Raw genomic sequence first — 18,934 nt, 5'->3', positions numbered from 1 at the left:
CTCTCAGTTTCAGATGTTTTTTAGTCTATTTTCCCTTGTTTCAAGTGAGACATTTTAGCAACATCTCTTGTATAAAAAGTGCTGTATAAATAAAGGCGAATATTATTATTATTATCCTCTTTACAAGTCGCTTTGCATTCTTTGAGACCTTCCGAATTGTCCTTTCCAGATATCCCTTCAACCAGATATCGTCATCAGAATATCCAGTGGTTCTTTAAATGTGCACTGCAGTCATCATAGCTTTGTTCAGGGTCGTCTGGGCCCTTTTCTCAGCAGCTCTGGGCATCCCCAGTTTCTTGAGCAGAGACATCACAAACACAGGTGAACATACAAAACTGCTTTACATAAAATACTACATTTACTGACTGATCTAGACTTGTCGATGCTTGCTGTGTTTCTCAAGAAGAAGGACTGCGATGTGTGTTAACTGTACCTCTGTTTGTAGTTTGAGACTGTCAGCTGGTGGAAGGCTGTGAGCAATAAGAGGAGGATTAAATCCCTGTTTGCTCAGCAGCCAGTAGGTCTTCAGAGACCCTTTTCCCTGTCATGGACACAAACACACACATGTCAGAAACAAAGGCTGTACATCTTATTGGAGAAAAGCTAAAACAGACTCTTAAAGTCACCTTAATTTCGACTTCCCCTCTTTCCTCCATCTCAAACGAACCAGCCTGGACCAGAATGTCAGCAGTGCTCTGAGATATGTGAATCTTCAGAGCTGTTAGAAGTCAGAGGATTCCACATCAATTCTTATCCAGTAGGTTGCAATACTGATGGTCTCTAATGATCAGCCTCTGCAAAGGTGTGACAGTTCTCTTCAGTTTACTCACGTGAGCTGTTGCTCTCCATGCGAGAGGCCATGTTCACCGTGTCACCAAAGAGACAGTAGCGAGGCATCGTGGTGCCAACCACTCCAGCAACCACTGGACCTACAAAACCCACGACAAACTGTTATGTATTCACGCTTATCAAAAGTCTAATTGTTTCATGTGCAAACTTTAACAAAGTTGCACACCATGAAGTCTTAATGATGCAAAGGACCAGAAACTCTACAACAAACCATGAATAGAGATATAAATCCTGCATACTGTGGGCAGCTCATACTGTATATAATATTTAATATGTTTCTGGTTTCTTCTTAATATTTAATGTGCAAGAATATGAACAAATGTGGACAACTTCAAAAGAAAAAAAGGCAGCAAAAACAAACTTAACCATTAAGTATCATGAAAAAGCAAACCGTCTCTCACCAGAGTGTATCCCGATGCGGATTGCAAGACTCTCAGTAGGCATGTGGTGGATTCTGAAGACCTTGATGGCACTTAGAAAATGCAGAGCCATTGTACATATCTCCAGAGCGTGCTGGAAGCCGTTGCTGATGGGAAGACCACTGGCTACCATGTATGCATCACCGATTGTTTCCACCTAGTGAAGATGCAAAGATGATTCAGTTTTACTGACACATTTTAAAGTAACAATGTTTTTTTTTCTGCGAAAGAATCAGTTTGCAAGGAATAGCAGATTTTCTGACCCATTTCCAGTCTTTATGCTAAGCTAAGCTAGCTGTTTCCCCCCGTTTCCAGTCGTTGTGCTAAGCTAAGCTAACCAGCTGCTGGCTATACCCTCATATTTACTGCACATACTGTATATGATACTGATTACTGATTATTTACAATACAATTCACGAACATTTTGTTTTATTGAACGCACTCTAAACTCGTGTGTGTGTGTGTGTGTGTGTGTGTGTGTGTGACTCACTTTATAGACATCGTACATCTTGATGACGTCGTCGAAGAGGCTGTAGAGGTCGTTGAGGAACGTCACCACCTCCATCGCCGAGCTGACGGAGCACATGGACGTGAAGCCCACGATGTCGGAGAAGAAGATGGTCACCGCTTCGTAACTCTGAGGCTCCACGGACGCCCCCGCCATCAGCTGATCCGCGATGTACCTGCGACCAATGAAGCACCGGCACCGACAAGGTGAGGGATGCAGTCATGGACGATTTGAATGGTTTCATCACTTTTGGATGCGGTTACATCTATTACCTTGGTAACATGCTGGAGAGAAGCTTGTCTGCGCGGGTCTTCTCTGCTGTGAGCTGATTGGTCCGCTCCTCCACCACCTCCTCCAAGTGGTTTGCATATTTCTCCAGCTTTGACACCATATTATCCAGTATATTTGTATGACTACAGTACAGAAAATCATGATCACTAGCTTTTAAGGAGTTTTCTGGTTGAGGTAGTTTGTTTGTTAGACAACAGGATGTCTCAAATTTGCACTCAAAAAAGTATTTTGTGGAAGAACAAACAAGTGAATAGTTTTCAGCGCCGATCCAGAATCCAAAAAACAAACTTAGCATTAGAATATGAGCATTTTTGACCGTTTTAGCTGTTAATTCCTTAACTACTGCACTAAATTGATTGAAAATGTGGCACATGTATCCAGTCACTATATTTATTTTATTGCATATAACACATTTTTGAGGATTTTTCAGCCCTGGCGAAAGTATGCGCTCTCTAGTTTAAGCCTGCAGGCCCAAATTAGAGTCAGGGAGGACAATTTATTTTCTCACAGCAATTTGAGTAAAGAAACAGAGAAATGTCAGAGGCCTTACCTTTCTGGGGTGGTGTTCTTCAGCTGTCTGAGTATGGCTGCAAACGGCGGTCGGTGGTCCGGGGTTTCATTCCAGCAGGCCTTCATCAGTGAGTTGATGTTTTCATCACAGAGTTCCTCCGACAGCGCCGGTCGGAGCGGCTCCCGTTGGAAAGGAGTCTGCAACTGCATGATAATCTCTGGAGAAAACATGAAGCAAGAAGCGGGAATCATTGTAGTGTTGGAATTTGGGTCTGAGGTCCTATAAGCCGACGTCCACCGACTAAATTGAAATGTCTTGAAAACTATTCTATTGATTGCTTTGGGTTTTCTTTAACATTTTCAGCCTTTGCCAGTATGTAAATTAATTTGGCGTGCGAACCTTTGGGCCCCAGGTTGATCTCATGGTACGGGCCAGACTTTGCGTTGTACATGAGTTCCCACATGATGATGGCGAAGCTGTAGACGTCCCCTTTGGGCGTCCCGTAGACCTGGAGACCGACTTGTCTCAGGAGCTCGGGGGCCGTCCAGTACATCTCTACAACAAGTCACCCCTCGTGTTATTTCTCCTTCATGCTGTGATAAATATATTCAAAATGTCATAACTCAGCATTCGAGTGCACCCACTGACCTGAATGAATAGGGTTCTCCAGTGGGACCATCTTGTTTTTGCTCCCGTATCTAAACTCCGACAGGCCGAAGCCAGAGAGTTTAATCTGGAGCCGACTGTCCACCAGACACGTGCTGGGCTTCAGGGTCCCGTGAAATCTCAGGTTACTTTTGTGGATGAACTCCATTCCCTAAAACACAGAAGAACAGGTTCGAAACATGGATTGTCCTGTAAATGTCAAAATGTCATATAAAAAACATATTGTTTTAAAGGATTAAAGTGTCTTTCCCAACACAACATCATGACAATAACATGCTGCTTAAATGAATTGACTCACATTCACTATATCATAAGCAAAGGACAGCTTAAACATCGAGTCCAGGTCAACATCTGACTTCAGAACATCCTGCAGAAAATATTTTCAAGTTAAACATCTAATACACACTGGGGTGAGTGTGAGTTATCCAGAACCAAAGGTGTTTGACCCACTGGTGTTACTTTGTTACATTACTGTCAGATTATTTACTCAATATGAAATATGGTTATTTTAAACCCAATGTTACAAACAACGAGCTCCCGTTTCACACTAAAACTGCCACACATTTATTGTTAATTGTAGGAAAAGATTTGTGTATAATACTTCAAACTGAAAATGATACATGTAACACAATACATGTAAGTTTAAAAAGAGCTGGAGTATTAAAAAACAAGATGATTGTCTGTGTACATAGTAGAGGTAGTACACTGACCTTCAGACTGCCTTTGGTGCAGTACTGGCTCACCAGACAGACATTCGGTGGCTCAATGCAAACACCAAAGAACTGAACCAAGTTCTCATGTTTCATCTCTTTCATCTGTCTTAAAGAGTTTAAGATGGTTAGTCACGCAAAAGGAAATTCAACGAGTGCTTCAGTTAGTCACCGACATGTCTTAAAGGCACAGTTCATCTCACTTCAGTTATTTTTATTGCAGCAAAATGTTTTTTGTCGAAGAAGCACACAGACTGATGAAAACATTCATGTGTTTTTGCTTTGTGGATCTGACATACTGAACTGTTTACTGTATTACAGTCTAGTCCAATCCTTTTGATTTCCCCATGACCACACCGGGAAAAACTTAATTTTTATCTGTAATATTAATAGTTTATATAAAAAAAAGATCAATACTTGCCGTCCGTGTATCGATATAATATTGGCATGTAAAATATTGCGATACCATGCTGACGCTGTAAACTCTGTCCTAAATCATCCAACTAACTTCTTTGTTTGTTTTTATGTATTTATGGTTTGTCCTTATCGCTCTTTTGTTTGGAAAACACAAAAAGGTTATGTGCTTTGAAAACTGGAAATGAATAAATACAATTGGAGAGAAAAAAGTATGTTTGATGTAGAACAACGTGAATAACTTTACCACACTGAAGTCTGTGATGATTGAAGGTTTCTGGCAATTACTGCCAACGTGTTTCTTGAGGTACTTGATGGCCACTTTATTTCCCTTTAACGAGTCACATTACATATGTTAGTGAAAAAGCACATATGTTGGCATATGAATCTGTAATTGCTGCTTTAATGGCTCACTTTAAACGTTAAACCGGTACCTGGTAGAGACCTATGGTGGTGTAGACGCGTTCTCGGCCCGTCTTGTCCTTCAGGCCATAGCTGGCAGTGGAGAAGTTCGACTGTGAGCCGCTGCTCCGACTGGCTGTGGTGCTCAGAGACACACCCTGAAGCCCCTGAAGGGGAAACACACACAACGAGCAACCCTGAGAATACTAAACCAGGCAAGCAAACGCACTCATACATGTTTGTTCTTCGTCTGTGTTTAAGTGGTCGTACTGGGTGCTCCCTGATGATGGTGATGTCGCTGTAGCTGATCAGCCACCAGTTGGAGTTGTCGAGCCTCGTTTGCAGTCGGAACTTCTGCAGGATGAGGACCCCTATGCACAGAACAGCCAGCACGCCGATGATGGGCAAGGTCACGAGCAGAGCCAGCAGGGCGATGTCTGCGTCAAGACAGTAAATCATGACGGTGGTTAGCTCAGCCTGGGTGTACGGTTTACTTTATGAGTCTAAAAGGAAACATAAAAAACTGAGGTAATCGGTTTAATTAGTGGTTTCTTTAGGGCTATTTTGCAAGTGTTACTTTTACCATTAAGGAGCCAATCACAGAGTTCATTGTTGTAGCCACATTCTGGTTTATCAGACGGAGGTCTTCCTCTCGGCCAGACCACAGAAGCAAACATAGACGTTGGTCTGAAACGAAATGTTTTGGTGTAATTTCCCAGAATGTGTTTGTTAGGATAACAAAAACAAAGATAGATTGTTTGATAGTATATTTATATACAGGTATATATAAATACATATTTTACCGGACAGAGTTAGTGTGACTGTCAAAATGGAGGATGGCTTCAAACTTGGTGACGTGTCCTTCATGCTGCAGGTCATAAATAGAATAGTCCAAGTTTCTCTCCCCTGTTTTGTCAAAGTGGACTAGTCCGGAGGCACCTGCAATGATAATCATAGATGGATGGATGGAAGATTAAAATGAGAGATTTTCTAAAGGGACTCTAGTGCTCGGAAACACGAACGCTTTTGTTCACAGGGACCGCCATAATCAACACAAAGTGAAAGTTCCTCGCAGTAGCTTTAAGTAAAAGGTGTGAATTCTTCTTCCGCCACTGTTTAAGAGTACAAAACCTGGGTATTTGCATACTTGGCGTTGCAGGATATATTTATTAAAACAGCTACCAACCATTAAATCGAATGTTGTTTCTATTTCTTAATCTCTGCAGCAGCTGCCGTCCATCATGAGGGTCTTTGCCTTCTTTGAGGACTTCCTTCAGTGCCATCGCATAAAGAAGCACTGCATCGTGCAGGTAAGCAGAGTACGGGCTAACCTGAAACAACAGAAATAAAACAATTGTATCTGTGATTTTACTTATTAGCAGAATAAAAGGGAAAGCGTTGGATGCTTACCTCTCTTTCAGATGTGACGTTGCTCTTAAACGGGTGTTTTTTTAGTCTTTCAAAAACTTGCTCAAAGAAGTCATAATACTCGTAGCCTTCGTAGGTTTTCTGGCCGATGATGAAGGTCATGTCAAAAGCTCTTATGGCATCTTTGTTAATCCTGCTGTTCAGGGCATATTTCCACATATTATCCTGCTCAGGGGAAAAGATTAATACGATACACATGAGAAACACCTTAGTGAAGAGGTATGGAAGATCATAAGTTCATTTCTTAGTCCATAGAGTTTGGATTCTACGTAATGGTGCAGCAACAACTAACCTAAACGGAATATGTATGTTACTGTTGTATGTAAAGTTTTACTTACCACACTGCCACTGACCTCAAAATGCTGCACCAGGAAGAACACGTAGTCGCCGTTCATCAGACCCTGTCGCTCAGCCTCCAGCAACAGAGCCATGGAGTCCATGGTGTTTGTCAGCACCACAATCACTGGGCGGAGGGTCAACCGGACACATTTAGCAGCCAGATCACAGGTAAACATGTGGTTTTAAAGAGCCAGAAACAACGTTCTCTCTCACCTCTGGCGACTGTCGCGATGAACTTTACATTTCGATAAACCAGCTGAGGATCGCTGGTGTCAAACTTCAGCGCGGCAGCCAGTTTAAAGTTGTCTCTCAGCGGATTCTCAATGGTTTTCCACAAAGCGTCAACTTTGTCCCAAGTGTTTGAATCCAATCCGCCTCCGATCATCGCTACGTGACTCCATCCGAAGAACTCCAGGGTCTTCACCAGGACCTCCGAGCTTCTTTTAAGAGGGGGCACAACTTTGATGTAGGAGTCGTAGACGTCCTTGTTGTCCATTTTGGAGGATTGTCCCACGAAGCCGAACATGGGGATGTTCCACGTGGACGCAATGAGACCGGTGACCTTGAAGGCGGAAATAATGTAAAATAGGAAAAATACCGATCGATATTCAAAGGGAACTATTTGATCACGAAATTAAATTTCAGGTTCCTTTCGTTCACCGAAATAAAACGGGCGTTATTACCTTAACTCATCGTAAAACACACTTCTTTTAAACTCGACAGACACAAAATAAAACTCCAAAACCAGAACTCTCTTGTCTTCCGACTGTTCCCACAATCACCAACTCTGGTTTGGTCAAAATTATCCTTCACAGAGTTAGAATGATGAAAATATGCCGCCTTACATATTTGTCCCCCCGCTGTCTCTCCCACTGCTCGCTGAGCAGCAACTGAGTGGCTCTCGTTCTTCGGAGGCAGAACGTTAAAGCTCGGTACAACCGAACGTTGAATGAGACATTTTTTAGACGACCAAAAATGTTAAAATGAACTGAAAACACACTGTGAAAGTGTACCCTGCTTTATGGTCTATTTGACTCTAAATGGACCATAATTTACTAAATGAACATCATGCTGTATTGAAGAAGACTTGAAACTAGAGATTGAGACCATAAACTCATGTTTACAATGTTTACTGAATACTAAATCAAGTGAGAAGACTTCTATACAATCAGACTTCTTTTTGCAACTAGTAGCCCCCTGATGTCCACTAGAGAGAATGCAAGTTTAAAGCACTTCAGCATTGGCTAATTCTTTCAGACTCGGAGGTTGCTGCCGGGTTCAAGTATATCAAAATTGTACTTCAGTACAGTACTTGAGTAAATGTAGGCTACTTAGTCACACAAATCTGATGCAGGAACTATTAATTTCCACGTCGCAAGAATCATACCTCAGCTTCTTCAGGACATGCTGGACCAAACAGCGCGGACACATTTTCTTTCCACACCTGGTGAATGAATCCTCCCAGGGAAATTTTGGGGTTACAGTCGGTATCCAGGTACACAAAATCCAGACTGTAGTTCCCCAGGAAGGAGGGATTGGTGTTCACCTTCTCCATGGCTATCTGGATGGCCGAGCCCAGCCGTGGGGCGCTGAAGGGCAGGGACATATTCCAGGGAGCCTGGAAGCCGATGATCAGCTTGAGAGACCCATTGGTGTCGTTACCGGTGACAGCTGCAGCAAACAGTGTGAAGTGAAGCACCAATGTGAGCCTCATGACAGGGGAATACGCCGCCTTCCACATCACTCTCGTCTTATTAGTTGCTTCATGTCACAGGGTTTAAATACCCGACTTCCCTGGTGATGCTGGACGAGTTGGTTAGGGAGGAGAACATGTAAATGTGTGGAGGAGAGTGGGAGGTACAAAGAGACATTAAGCCCATTATTTTTTTTCTCTTCATTAGAGTGTTCTTCTGTCACATAGAAGACCCCATGCTTGAGCGTATGATCCCAGCTCAATATCATCTTAAAGGGAAAGTTCACTCGCCAAATCAAAACCACATATTTTTAGATTATTTTGGTGTGAGTCGTGTTACATAAACCTGCTCACAACAAGGTCTGTGGATTAGCTTCAGTCATGATGTCGGGAAAGAGACATCACTGTTCAGTTTTTCAAATGTACCTTTAAGCCAAGCCTGTTATATTGGAGAAGAGGCAGACATCTCTAGGGCTGATATCTCCAAAACTCTGCATTTGAAATGTCCTTCTCTCTTCGTTCTTTTGCATTATGAACCTCAAAGATAACCCTTAGCAATCACTTACAATGTTAGTTCATATCTAGAGAAACACAATGCCCCCAACATTGGGATGCTGCCCTTGAATTCATTCGGCTTCTCTTAAGCGATCATGGAGGACTTGATGATTAGATTAGTCTTAAGTGCTTACAATAAAAAGTACAATAAAAAAAACATTTCTAAAGGGTTCATGACCACGACATACTCTTATCTGATATTGTTAAAACAGATTCAGGTGAGATTTTATCAACCATAAATTGGTAAACTCCAAAGGTACCACACCAAGCTTGCCTTTAGTTATTGCTCATAAATCCAGTGTCAAAGTTCATCATGATTTCTTTCTTTCTCTAACAGGGACACATGTCCACTGCATGTACGTGTAGAACAGATTTTATCCTGAGAATGGACTCATTTGATTTAGGACAATTCAAAAGACAGCAAAATCCAAAGTGAGAACTGAGTTGCACACCACCTGGGAGTGTTTTCTGCAGAAACCAGATGAGGCAGGTTGAGCCTTGCTTTGGTGGCAGAGAGAAGTTCACACACCTGTGTGCAGTTTAAGGTGCTAATGATCACAGGTGGGCAGATTGTGTGTGCATTAAAGGTGTTGCTGAGTTCAGCTTCTTTCTTTATCTCCCCTCCCTGGAGGAGATCCCTGCTCAGCTCTGCTAATCCCACCAGGTAACCTCTCAAAGCTTCTCCTAATGAACCTTTACCGTCAGCTCACTGTCCAACAGAAATTAATCAAGTCGCTCTCTCAAGAGGACATGTTAGACGTGTGTTTGCTAAGTGAATACAGAAAGCTTGAAGTGCAGAAAAGTAATTTATGCATCTTGACATCAAGTTAAATGTCTGTTTGGATAATTAGATTTCAACAACTCAGGCTTTTAAAGGATTAAATCCTCCTCTTGCAAATTAAAAAGTTAAATTCATGCAGCAAACAAACTAGATATATTTGTCTTTTTGAACTTCTTTATGATTTTAGCAATTACCATTATTTTGTCTCCACGTCTCTACTGTGGCTGCTGTCCAGAAAATGTTGCATGCATTGTCTCACTTTAATCAGTGTGATCAAATGCGAGGTGCAATTTCAGCTTATCTATCTTCTTCAGTGTGATGCATCAAGTAACACAGATAACTGACATGTTTCTGACCTGAAAGAGTTCACAAAAAGGTGTTTTTTATTCAAGTTAATGTTTAGTGTAAAAAAGTCTACAGAACTTTGCTTTCTGGAAGATGTTAAACTGGTCTGTTAGAGGCCAGTCTTCTGCTCTTCTATCATAATGTAACTTTTCAGGAAAAGTGGAGACTGTTTTATTCATGAAGGTTTTTAATGTTCAGTTTAAGAGAGGTGATGTTTAAACTGTGTGGTCACTTTGGAGGCTGCAGTTTGTGGCAGTGTTTTAGTCAAGACCACCTAAACCCAGACTAAGTAATGACCATGCGGGTCCCACACTGCATGACACACTTAAAATGTGGAACATGCAAACCATAGTCGCTCCTCAGACTTATCTGAAAAATCCACATCCACGCTCATTCACCTTTTCTATTAGTTTGTCCAACACATTTATATGAATGAGGCTAAATACATTTCTGTAGCTTTTGAGGAATATAGATACAACTTGAACTAAAACGCACTATGACACTCCACGGGTTGGTTATTTAACTTACTGTAAAAGTTTCTTATTTTAAAATGAATTTGTCAGGTTTGATGTTTTGTTGTTGAAATGTGAGAACTTTGAACACGATGGAATGCAAGTAAGAGTGTTGACCTTTCATCTACTGCAGCATCTTGGCCTCTAAACAATGTCTCTGATAGAAATGTTTCTCTATCTGGACTGAAATTGTGTTGGTTGGTAGAGGTGACGGTTTTTTAAATAACCAGCATAATAAATTGCAAAATACACAATATTAATATCACGGCGTTGAACAACGGAAGAGTTTAGAAGTCTGTGCTTGTGTTTCTTTATCAGTAGCAGTGAGGAGCAAAGGTTCCTTTTGACTCGGAGTTGTTTTTATGAGTTCTCACTCTCCGTGAATCTCCTTTCAGACGTGAGGAAGTAGATCTGCTGTGCACAAACGCCTGTCAACTAGGAGCAGACTGGAACACCGCAAGAGGACCGACAGCAGGTAGGAGAGCTGTGGCATCGGCCATTTAAATCACAGATAATGGATTTATCAAATGAGCTACGGTGGCTCAGAAATCTATGATTTAAATTGTTTGCTGTCTTTAATTTTTTTTAAATTTTTTTTTTTTTTTTTTTTTTTTTTAATTTGGATTCCAAATTAGCTTCCACAAAGTCTTCCTCAATAACGGTAAAAACAACAATTTATAATTAAATAATAAATTTTTTTTATTATAGATGCAACAAGAGACTAAATAAGCCAAATCTAATGTTGCTTAACAATGAAAATAAACAAAGATTCTAAAACTACAATGTGAGGGTCATCCATTTTTCACACTGGAGATAAACTTATTGCGTTACCTTTAAATGCTGTTACTCAAATGCCATAAAATGTGCTTGTTCCTAATTAGACTTTTGATATGTTCTCATAAAATAATTAGCCCTGACCTCTGTCCCATGTGTCATGAATGTGAACGACACTATCGGTCTCAAAGGTCAAGACAACTGAATGTCACGCTTAAGAAGATTTTTTTTTTTTTTTTTTTTTTTTAAAAAAAAAAAAAAAAAAAGCTGCATTTGTGATGCATCAATAACTGTTGCACAAGTCATATTGACTTTGACCTCGAGTTGAGACACTTTGCGTTCCAATACCCATACTACTATACTATTAAGGTCGCCAAGAAAAGATTTACTATGTCCGAATACATAGTCTGTCAAATACCGGGTGTTCTAATGCATCCAGTTGACTTTTGCAGTTTGCAAGCCAGCATGCTTCACTGGCTTTTCTGAACCACAATCCTTTTAGCGTAGCAGATATGAGCAACAAAGTTCAAGGTGCCATGTTAAGATGACATACTGTCTCCCAATCTGCATGCAACGGTATGCACGTTGTACGACCTGCTCGTGTACTAAAAGATATGTATGTGATTTGGAATGCAGCTTAAATCAAGAGCAGCATCAAAGGACCTTATATCTAAAATATGGCCACGTTTTGGACTGAACTTGGTTTAAATGGCTAAATATTTTAACACGGCGGTTGTCTGCACACCTTGCAGCATGGACGCCCTCCTCGAGCTGCTGTTTTCTCCTCTTCCTCTCCCGGCCATCTTCAGCCTGTTTGCTGTGGCAGCTGCCACCGTGTTGTACCTGAACACGCGGCCCAATCCCCTCCGCATCGCCGTCGACCTCAACAGTCAAACTCTGGGCATCAAGGTGAAGAGTGCCGACCTGTCCGGCTACATATTCATCAGTCGCCGTATACCACAGAGGTACTGAACAATAGTTCTCATGTTGATTCTGCTTGATGTCCGCAGGATGGAGCTAGGAAGACTGCGTTGCTCGAGGACAACAACAACCTGATGTCGTATTACTACGATGACGTCACGACCATCTATGAGGTCTTCCAGAGGGGTCTGAGAGTTTCAGGTGATGACTTTCTCTTATCGATGACTCCACCGAAAATTATGATTTTTAATGGTGCGTTTTAGTCATTTATTGAGGGCACGAATAAGAAATTAAAGGTGCAGTATGCAATTCTAGTCCTATCACCAATTTGATCCAGAATCGCTGACTCCACTCTAAGTGTTAAACTACTTAAGGCCTCTTCTTTTATTTGAAGTACAAATTGGATTACTGGTGTCTTCAAATAAGAGTAGTTCAACTTGTTTGTTTATTCACTTTCTTGCTGGGAGTTGGATGAGAAGATCAGCTAACTGTCTCCTGGCTGTAGCTTCATATCCAATGCACAGACATGAGATTGGTATATAAATGGCAATGGAGTTTCACCATTTGATTTAGAAAAAAAACCATGTCGTTTAATGTTGTCACTTGCAGGAAACGGACCATGCTTGGGCTACAGAAAACCAGGAATGCCGTACCAGTGGCTGAAGTACCAGCAGGTGAAACGTCAAGATTAACGGGGTAAAAGAAACACTGTAAAGATGAACTTCTGTGAACTCCAGCTGACTTTTTATTTTATTTTTTATTTTTTTTTTAAAATTCACTTCCTGTAGGTTTCTGACAGAGCGGAGCACCTGGGTTCAGGGCTTCTTCACAAGGGTTTGAAGCCGAACTCGGACACTTTTATCGGCATCTTTGCTCAGAATAGACCTGAGGTGAGTGTGGCTGAAGGGATAACAGGGGTGTCTTAAGTTTGAACAACAAACTGTAAACTCTCTCTCTCTCCTCCTGGCAGTGGATTATTGGTGAACTGGCCTGCTACACCTACTCCATGGTAGCCGTCCCCCTGTACGACACCCTGGGACCTGAAGCTCTCGTGTTCATTATCGACCAAGGTAATTGGAGGTTTTTCCTGCACACTTGATGCTAATTACTGAATCCAGAAACCCGTCGACCCCCCCCCCCACCCCCACAGGGATCTGTGCCGAGTTTCCTCTTAATCTCTTCTCACTGATGTACCACAACGGCTCCTTCAGTCTGCGTCGCTTCTTTTTGCTTACAAAGAGCATTTTGTACTCGTCCTTACTAAAACTACATCATTAGAATCAACAAATTCAACGTGATCGAGTGCTTGCCTCATAACAGCACTTGTGTGAACTTTTGCTATTATTATTATACTGAATGCAGTTTTTAAAGTTTTTCTTTTCTTCTTTCAGCGGAGATCGCCACGGTGCTTTGTGACAATCAAAGAAAAGCAGAAACACTGCTGCAGACCCGGGAGACGGGCCAGACGCCGGTCCTCAAAACCATCGTCGTCATGGACCCTTTCGACTCTGAGCTGGTGGAGCGGGGTACCAAGTGTGGGGTGGACGTTGTATTGATGCAGGATGTGGAGGTAATGCATTCTTCACACAAAAACATTTGACATGGTCAGAAGAAGCACAGACATGATTGAAAGCGTGTTTTTTTTTTTTGGTTCTCCAGGCTCTGGGGCAGAGTAACCTGGAACAGCCAATTGTAAGTTTCCTTCTGATATATTCATGTAATCCATTTCTATGGGATTAAATAAGTGGCTCTGATGTGCTGATTTCATGTTCTCAACAGCCACCAAAGCCAGAGGACCTCAGTATTGTTTGCTTCACCAGCGGCACAACAGGTGATCATTTTCTGTTCCAGCAGCAGAGTTTGATCTAATGAATCGTAAAGAAAAGGGAGAACGATCATGTCCCTCCATGATGTTTGAATCTTGCATGTGACAACACAGAATGAGCAAGAACAGCTACGGTTGAGTTCATTTTGAGCCACGCTAGGCTAATGCCTGATTGATCCGGGGAAATGTTGAAACGAAATCTACGCCATTGTTACGAACGACTACTTCACTACTTGTGTGTTTCCAATCGTGTTGCCTAAAATAAAATGCGTCTCAAAGGGTCAAATATTTCACTTCTTTGTCAGGAAATCCCAAGGGAGCGATGTTGACCCACGAGAACATCGTGTCAAACGCTGCAGGTGTCATCAGAAACTTTGAGGTGAGTTTAATAACTATTAGATGTCATTTTAAGTGAAATATTTTTGAAAGCATATGTTGCTAACGGAGCCTCTCTATCCCTCAGGTGTCCGTTACTCCATCCACCCAGGATGTCAGCATTTCATTCCTGCCTTTAGCACACATGTTCGAGAGAGTCGTACAGGTGAGACTCGGATGATTTAAGCCCGTTTAGTGTCTATAGATGAGACTTAAGACGCGATGACCTCCTGTCTGTTTTTTTTTTTTGTAGACAGTGATGTACGGTGTTGGAGCTAAAGTGGGATTCTTCCAGGGAGACATCCGACTGCTGCCAGACGACATGAAAACCCTGCAGCCCACCGTTTTCCCCGTCGTGCCTCGACTTCTCAACCGCGTCTACGACAAAGTCAGTGGTGGAATGAAACTAACATTTACTCGAGTGTTTTCTTCTCATGCCACCTTATACTTCTACTCCACTACAATTCAGAGGATAATATTTTACTTAATTTACTCACTTCACTACATCTCATTGCTGGTGATTTGTGTTGGACACAACAGCCCTCTCTTTCCTCTGTCTGCTTTTAAACATTTCTAGTTTCTCCTTTTTAAATGCTGAAATCAAACTTCCGTCACCAGGTTCAGAGTGGAGCCAAGTCTTCTTTCAAGAAGTGGCTGCTGAACTTTGCCGTGGCCAGGAAGTTTGCTGAGGTGAAGGAGGGCATCATCAGGAAAGACAGCATATGGGACAAACTCATCTTCCACAAAGTGCAGGTACAGCACCGCCTCTCTTCATACAAACCGATTATGTGGCGTAGAAACAAAAAGCCACCGAGTGTAACAGTTGCTTAAATGATAACGTTGACTGCAGGAGTCTCTGGGAGGACGAGTGAGGGTGATGGTGACGGGAGCAGCTCCCATATCTCCCTCCGTGCTCAACTTCCTCCGGGCTACTCTGGGCTGCCAGGTAATAAAACTATCCAGGTAATTAGGTAAAGATTTAACATAGAGATGTTATTAGAGGATCAATTTTACTGGACTTCCAGTCACATCTGGGACTGATTTTATGTATTTGATCACAAAATTTACTTCATTATATTTATAATCTTTATTAAAACAAATACTTGATTGACCATATATTATACGCTGTACCTTAACTTTGCTGTTATTGATCCCATCACTCTCACTTTTGCTCTGTAGTTTGGTCTTTAAATGCTCTAATAGTTTCTATTTTTACTTCTCTTATTCATTTTTTTTTTTTTTTTTTTTTTTCTACTTGTCTGTTTATTTATTTATGTCCTTGTGCTGCTGCAACATTTCCTCTCTGGGGATCAATAGAGATTTATTTTATGACATTATATTTTAGGAAATCTGTTTGTCAGTTTAAGACTTTTTTTTTTCTCCTTGAAACATGGACGTCTCTTTAAAATTGCCTCCATAAAATGACAAAATTCAGTTCATTCGATGCCATATTTTGTGGGGTGCAAGTTTGGCTTTATTGTAAATGATTTAACAGTTGAGTGCTCTCACTCTGCTGTGACTCTTAGATCTTTGAGGCGTACGGTCAGACGGAGTGCACAGCCGGCTGCACCTTCACAATGCCAGGAGACGTCGACTCAGGTACGCAGCTCAACCTCACCTGTCCCACATTTACTACTTTAATATGGAGTAGAGGTATTTCTACTTTTTACTCCACAACAGAATAGTTGCTTTACAAATTAAGATCTTGCACACGAAATATATGAATTACTTTTCAACAACCCAACAGTAAAATTTTAAATGCAGAAATTCTACTTGTAATGGAGGATTTGTAGAGTGGTATTTTAGTAAATTAAAATTCTTCCTCTTTCACTGCATATAAATCACATTAGCTTCATATTAGTTTTAATGTCAGTTTTTGACAAACTATGCATCGGATTAAATTAATTTTGGTGCGTTAATGAGCAAGAAATCATTGATGTGATCTTTCACCATCAGGACACGTTGGGGTGCCGCTGCCTTGTAATGTTGTGAAGTTGGTGGATGTTGAAGACATGAACTACTTTGCTTCAAACGGAGAAGGAGAGGTAAGATGATAGAACAGGTTTATAACAGGGATTTTTTGCTTTAAGTTAACATTAAAACTGCTGTTCCCATAATTGGTAAACAGGAAGTATACCGTTGACATGGATTCAGTTTATGCTGTGGGCTTTAACTTGAGCCATGTTTTTATTTTTTAACCTATATTGTTTACATTTTGGCAAAATGGCACCATTCAAGTGTGCCGAATCACCTATTAGCAGTGTGTTTGCAATGTAGCCGTTTATGTTCAGACAAATCTCTTCGAATTACTCTGAAACTGAAAAATGTGATGATTCTCAGGCAAGTTCTGAAGTTGTTTTTTTTTTAAATTTTAACATTATTGTGTATTGCTGCATTTAGTGAACAGCGAAGCCACTTATCGCACATTAAACCTGTTCTGGAATAAACCTAAAGGATTTAATCTAAACTCACATATTTACTCTTTAGTTTATTGTTCATGAAGGATAAGAGACTCGTAGATTTACTTGCCCACTTATAAAAGCTTCAGGAATATGTAATGTTAAGATTTTTAAATAAAACGTATTTATTAGTTAGTGTTTCTTGCTCTTTTGCAGGTCTGTATCCAGGGCAGAAATGTGTTCAAGGGGTATTTGAAAGACCCAAAGAGAACTGCAGAGACCTTGGATAAAGACGGTTGGCTCCACACTGGGGACATCGGAAAATGGCTTCCGGTGCGAACAACAACCCTGATAATGAATAAGTAGAACCACAAGCCATCAAGAACCAGATGTATAGTGTTTGTGGGTTTTGCAGATTGTATATTAGTGTCTTTAAGAAAGGGTATTATGGTGGCGTTAAAGAGTTCCATAACTTATAAACCTTTTGAGAAACTGATTTCTCATATCCGACTGTTTTGTGAATAGAGTGGAGTCTTGAAGATTATCGACCGGAAGAAGAACATCTTCAAGCTGGCTCAGGGGGAGTACATCGCCCCGGAGAAGATCGAGAATGTATATATACGCAGTGGACCTGTGGCCCAAGTATTCGTACATGGAGACAGTCTGCAGGTAAAACCAGCATCTCTGCATATACAGTCAGCACTCACTCACTCACCCTCCCTCTGATAACCAAACTTCTTACCTCTGTTTGCAGTCCTGCCTGATCGCCATCGTGGTCCCGGACACAGAAGTCCTGCCGGGTTTAGCAAAAAGTCTTGGGTGCAAAGGCTCTATTGAAGAACTCTGCAAAACCAAAGTAAGGTTTCTGCCTGGTCACCTCTCACACCTGTCCTGTAATACAGTTCAGTGTGCAGCGGTGGAAGAAGTACTTGGCTCTTTTATTCAGTAAAAGTAAGAATATTACAGTGTAGAAATGCCAGAAAAAGTCTTGCATTCAAAATGTAAAAGAACAAAAATAATTAACATCTAAATAGAATTAATAAACTTTAAATACAAAAATGGTGCAGCTGGTAAAGACAGCAAATTTGCATTACTTTATACACTGCTGGGTAGTGTGTGTATATAACTTTTTTTTTTTTTTTTTTAATAACGGTGAGACTTATTTTGTTCGCAGGAAATGAAGAAAGCCATTCTTTCAGACCTGACCAAACTGGGCAAAGAAGCAGGACTCAAGTCATTTGAGCAGGTAAACACTCCTTGTGATTTCCCCAAATTATGTGTATGCAAACTTCTTATTCCAATTTAAGAAATGCATCAAGTCAGAGTAATTGGAGAAATAAGTAGTAACTTAACTGGGAGATTTATCAACATCTCTGCTGCTTCAAGTTTCACTAAACCTGACTCGGTTCACCCTCTGGTGGTCAAAATGAGCAGTTTATGTTCAAAGAAATGGCCTGAAGTTGCATCAAGACCATGCAGACGTCAGACACTCTGCTCATTTCCTCTCTAGTCTGTCCTCTCTACTCTCTTATTACCTCAGTAGTTTAAACTGGGTGCAACAACTTCTAAATGAAGTCAGTTTTTTTTATTTTATTTAACCTTTATTTATCCAAGACAATCCCATTGAGATTTTGAATCTGTTATATAAGATGGCAGTGTAAAAGTTTCACACAAGCGCCACGTAAAACAAATCAGAGAATTGCATAAACCAGAGAATTGTCATTCTGTGTCAAAATGGATGCATTCAGTTCCCCAAAAACTTAAAAAGCACTTTCACTAAAAACAATTCTTGGGATGACGTATCATCCATCAAAATTAAGCATCTGCACTTTCCTCCTCCTCTTCCTCCCTGATGCAGGTGAAAGACGTGTACCTCCACCCGGAGCAGTTCACCATCGAGAACGGCCTGTTGACTCCGACTCTGAAGGCCAAGAGGGCCGAGCTCAAAACTCTCTTCCAGCCACAGATCAACGCACTATACGCTAACCTCTAATAAATGGAATGAAATCACACCACCATCTTTGTTTGTTTTTTCAGTCTTTGAGTGAAATAATTCACCTCTTGTGCATCAGCCTTTCTAAACACCCACAACAACAGTTTAGTTCTGCTGTTTTTGCTTTAGTCATCTAAAACAAAGGGATTCTGTTAAACACGTCTTTGTGCAGAACAAATGTTGCAGTGCATTCTGGGGATTTAGCTGGACAGACTCGTTGGCTG

The 18,934-nt window shown here is 41.1% G+C and overlaps 2 protein-coding genes across 3 annotated transcripts; one reads left to right on the top strand and one right to left on the bottom strand.

Moving 5' to 3' along the window:
- Nucleotides 1-214: 214 nt before the first annotated feature.
- On the bottom strand, nt 215-8,251 carry gucy2g (guanylate cyclase 2g). Its single transcript, XM_031842923.1, has 22 exons — nt 7,925-8,251; nt 6,751-7,099; nt 6,552-6,661; nt 6,181-6,363; nt 5,957-6,101; nt 5,574-5,709; nt 5,354-5,457; nt 5,041-5,207; nt 4,803-4,937; nt 4,616-4,699; nt 3,955-4,059; nt 3,543-3,611; nt 3,227-3,395; nt 2,978-3,133; nt 2,618-2,795; nt 2,049-2,189; nt 1,759-1,951; nt 1,251-1,425; nt 831-929; nt 627-718; nt 434-541; nt 215-295 (listed from the first exon to the last, which is right to left on the bottom strand). Exons 1-22 carry the CDS (start codon nt 8,249-8,251, stop codon nt 215-217), a joined length of 3,306 nt encoding a protein of 1,101 aa, XP_031698783.1.
- A 1,117-nt stretch (nt 8,252-9,368) lies between these two features.
- acsl5 (acyl-CoA synthetase long chain family member 5) lies at nt 9,369-18,729 on the top strand. Of its 2 annotated transcripts, XM_031844054.1 has the most exons (22): nt 9,369-9,449; nt 10,819-10,898; nt 11,950-12,106; nt 12,208-12,319; nt 12,728-12,792; nt 12,907-13,008; nt 13,089-13,188; nt 13,510-13,688; nt 13,778-13,810; nt 13,898-13,949; nt 14,249-14,322; nt 14,407-14,484; nt 14,572-14,706; nt 14,937-15,071; nt 15,169-15,264; nt 15,845-15,917; nt 16,275-16,363; nt 16,934-17,050; nt 17,243-17,386; nt 17,472-17,573; nt 17,892-17,963; nt 18,576-18,729. In XM_031844054.1, exons 3-22 carry the CDS (start codon nt 11,951-11,953, stop codon nt 18,708-18,710), a joined length of 2,049 nt encoding a protein of 682 aa, XP_031699914.1. In that variant the 5' UTR covers nt 9,369-9,449; nt 10,819-10,898; nt 11,950; the 3' UTR covers nt 18,711-18,729. The 2 variants fall into 2 exon arrangements, with proteins under 2 accessions (XP_031699914.1, XP_031699915.1); XM_031844055.1 differs by lacking the exons at nt 9,369-9,449; nt 10,819-10,898; nt 11,950-12,106; nt 12,208-12,319 and having other exon boundaries at nt 12,725-12,814.
- The last annotated feature ends 205 nt before the right edge of the window (nt 18,730-18,934 follow it).

This window comes from Anarrhichthys ocellatus, unplaced genomic scaffold (genome assembly GCF_004355925.1).
Source record: "Anarrhichthys ocellatus isolate YVR2014 unplaced genomic scaffold, GSC_Weel_1.0 scaffold4, whole genome shotgun sequence".
Classification (NCBI taxonomy): Eukaryota; Metazoa; Chordata; class Actinopteri; order Perciformes; family Anarhichadidae; genus Anarrhichthys; species Anarrhichthys ocellatus.
This window is presented reverse-complemented; position numbering and strand designations above follow the sequence as displayed.